The sequence below is a fragment of the Lactuca virosa genome, chromosome 8, assembly GCF_052849685.1.
Source record: "Lactuca virosa cultivar CGN04683 chromosome 8, Lactuca_virosa_CGN04683_v6, whole genome shotgun sequence".
Taxonomy (NCBI): domain Eukaryota; kingdom Viridiplantae; phylum Streptophyta; class Magnoliopsida; order Asterales; family Asteraceae; genus Lactuca; species Lactuca virosa.
The window spans coordinates 244,179,881-244,183,344 of record NC_136433.1 but is presented as its reverse complement, the minus strand read 5'-3'; the positions used below and the strand labels follow the sequence as shown (position 1 = coordinate 244,183,344).

At 36.7% G+C, this 3,464-nt stretch overlaps 1 protein-coding gene and 1 long non-coding RNA gene across 2 annotated transcripts; both read right to left on the bottom strand.

Moving 5' to 3' along the window:
* Positions 1-755: 755 nt before the first annotated feature.
* On the bottom strand, positions 756-2,046 carry LOC145129632 (uncharacterized). Its single transcript, XR_013717572.1, has 3 exons — positions 2,035-2,046; positions 1,707-1,775; positions 756-849 (listed from the first exon to the last, which is right to left on the bottom strand). It is a non-coding gene; the product is annotated as an uncharacterized LOC145129632 (long non-coding RNA).
* Positions 2,047-2,291: 245 nt separating this feature from the next.
* LOC145131387 (uncharacterized) lies at positions 2,292-2,885 on the bottom strand. The gene has a single exon (XM_079066077.1). It carries the CDS (start codon positions 2,883-2,885, stop codon positions 2,292-2,294), a length of 594 nt encoding a protein of 197 aa, XP_078922203.1.
* Positions 2,886-3,464: the final 579 nt, after the last annotated feature.

The window sequence follows — 3,464 nt, the reverse complement described above, 5'->3', positions numbered from 1 at the left end:
TCTTTACACTAGCAATTTATATCCTTTCCTAGTGTAATGACTTCATTTTCATTCATCAACTCTAATCCACAAGAAGCTCCTCCGGCACTGACATGTCGCCAAATGAATGCACAATCGTACACAACGTGAATCCAGATAGTCATTTGAATATCGAATTCCGCGCCAGAACGGCTGGACTCAAACAAGAGCTGGGCACTAGGCTAAATCAGGCATTCTAAGTCTATTTGGCTCCTATTTCATACAACCTAAAGCATTCACTAAACAAGCTATCAGTGCTAGAATAAATTCCAAGTGACATATAGTAGGCGTTCAACATGGCATGAAAGTAATAAGCTATTTAGTACACATACATCTTATGTTCTAGAAAGCAATAATTTACATCAAACAATTAAATCCTTTTCCTTTGGCTTCAGCTGACTATACACGGTGCGTCCCCGATCCTTGTCACCAAAATTTTCCTTTTTCTTTTACAAATTTTTTAAAGAAAATATTTCCAAGCCGCAAACTTGATTTCAAACACAGTGAGATGTGTTTGATTCACTCAAGTTGTGCTCTGATACCAACTTGTAACGTCCCGAAAATTACAATAAATTTAAACTTTTGAAAACATTTATAACTATAATAAAAACCATTAAATCCATTAATTAACCAAAACCGTTATGTTTCAAGTATTCAAGTAACATGTCAAAATCAAAACATTCTTTCAACAATAGTAATCCTTTTATATTTCACAACAACAGCGGAAAATTAATGGTGTTAAAATCCCAATTCAAGAGTCTGTGACAAGGACCCAATCTTCAACCGCACCGGTGTACAATCAAGCTAAACCCTCTTTCATACATGATGTACCTGTAATAATCATTTTATAAAGGAAAGGGTAAGCACGAAGCTTAGTGAATACCAACACAACATAACAATAGATGTATTACACCATACTCCTACATTCCATGCCATTATTAAACATACAAGCATTCATATAGCATAAACATCAAGATCATACGACTCGTGTATATTTGGGAACACATCCCAAACAACACCCATATAAGGACTTGGTATTCAGCCTTCAAGTCCACGGACTCAGCGTTTCCGCCTTCAGTCCCCCTGACTCAGCACTATGGCCTTCAGTCAGTCTGACTCAGCACAAGGCCTTCAGTCATCGACTCGGTATTCAGCCGTCGAGCCCAAACATATCGACTCGGTATTCAGCCGTCAAGCCCAAACATATCATGCATATACATTCCACATAACAAATAAGTACATTGAATATAACTAATGCAACAAGTATTACTTTCCTATCAACCATATAGTTCTTAGTCTCACCCGACCTAATAGTAGGCATATAATACTCTAAGGCCTCGTTCCCGAGTTTACCAAAAGAAAAGAAAAGAAGAGAAAAGAAAGTCACGAGATAAAAGAAGAGAAAGAAAAGGAAAACAAAATTTTCTTTCGTGTTCCCGAGTTGAAGAGAAGTGGAAAGAAAATGAATCATTTTGTTCTTTCTTTCCAAATCCTCCCAAATCGGAAGGAAAGTTAGGATGGAAAGTGATCCTCCCATTTCCCTCTACTTCCTTCCACTTCCATCCTTTAATGAAACTCGGGAACACCAATCTCTTTTATTTTCTTCTCATTTCCACTCATTTCCTTTCCTTTCTATCGTTAAGTTGAACTCGGGAACGGGGTGTAAGGTTATGAAGTGAAGAACTCACCTCCAATAGCAAAACACTCTCCAAAGTAGCCCGAGACACCCATTTACACCAGGTCAACCTTCAAGCTTCCTAATAATAGAAAATAGAGTTAAGTTATGGTCCTTTGATATCTCAAAAGTATAATGACTCATTGGTTACTTTTTTTTCCCAGATTTATACATAAACTAGATTATAACCCGCATTAAACGCTGGGGAACGTATTAAAAAAATTACCAAAACATTTATATATATTGCATAAGAATATAAAAGAAAGTTTATGGCTATTGTTATTATTGAAAGGTGAAGAAGAAACACTGAAATCGATAAATAACTATAAACGTTGCAGGACCTCTTTGTAGACAACGTTTTTTGTTTTATTAGTTGAACGACCTTCCTCGTCATATATGAGTACCTTCAAACCTTTTTTGCTTGTTACACGAGAAACAGCTACATATAACTGGCCATGTGTGAAGATAGGTCTACGCAATCCAACATTTGATAATGACTGTCCTTGACTTTTGTTAATGGTCATAGCGAAACAAACGGCTATTGGGAATTACCTACGTTAAAAACATAATGGAATTTTTTTATCGGATGGGGTCAACTTCATGCGAGGTATATAAGTAGTCTCGTTGAAAAATCTACCAGATATGATTCGTGGACGTGTCTTCCAAGCCTTACGATTTTTAATCTAGTACCATTGCATAGTCCTCTGGTTTGGTCGATATTACGAAGCAACATGACCGGAACACCTTTTTTTAGTGTAAGTTTATGGTTGGGAATTCCAGAGGCCTTAAAAGCGTTCAACACATCGGGAGAGTATACTGATTCCTCAAAAGAATCTTCTATCTCGGTCTTACATAAGGAATCTGAACTCAGATGTGTTTTCTCTTCATCTTTCATCAATTCTAACATGTAGTCGTTGATAGCATCAACTTCTTCATTAGTACGGACCAAAATAGCTTTATCTTGAAAATATGATGGATCATCAAGATTGTTCTGAAAAGATGAATAAATGCAGGATACAATTGAATGAATATGGTCACCCGTAGAGGGAACGATCACATCTTTTGGAAATTCAACTTCAACTTCACCATCATTAGGACCACTGATAGTACCTTCACAAATTTTAAGAATACAATCAACAAGTGATTTTGTCTCTTCGAAATCATTGTTTGGACAACTGAACTGAAGCCTCATGTTTACAGTCAAACATAAAACTGTACATTCATGCCATAATCTTGATGAATGCAATCATGCCTGCACAATATCTGAACGATTTCCTCTTTGTATTACTGGAAGAATTTGTCAAAAGTCACCTCCAAATACAATGGTCTTGCCTCCAAATGGTTTATCATTGCTCTTAGGAAGGATAATATCTCTAAGTGTCCTATCAACTGCTTCGAAACAATGACGATGCATCATTGGAGCTTCGTCCCAAATTATAAGGCTCGCTTTGTTCAACAGGGCAGCTACATCGTTACCTGGCGTAATAGAACAAAACGGTTTCTCATTCAAGTTAATTGGTATATGAAATCTTGAATGCGCTATCCTACCACCAGAAAGAAAAATCGTCAATGATAAATGTCAAATAATCATAACTGCTAAATTTATTCTAGTTTTTCCATTTTTGGAATCTTAAGGGTATGAGGAGCAACACCATCTTTTGAGGAAGACCATTCAAACGATTCAGTGGTGGTAATAATCTCAATAGGGCGTTTCAGTGAAGTAGTTGTCGGTGTCACCGCATCAAGATCAACAACATTAATATTGTCACCT

What these genes read in the sequence shown, in the direction of transcription:
- LOC145131387 (XM_079066077.1), bottom strand. Translation starts at nt 2,885, where the DNA reads ATGAGGCTTCAGTTCAGTTGTCCAAACAATGATTTCGAAGAGACAAAA.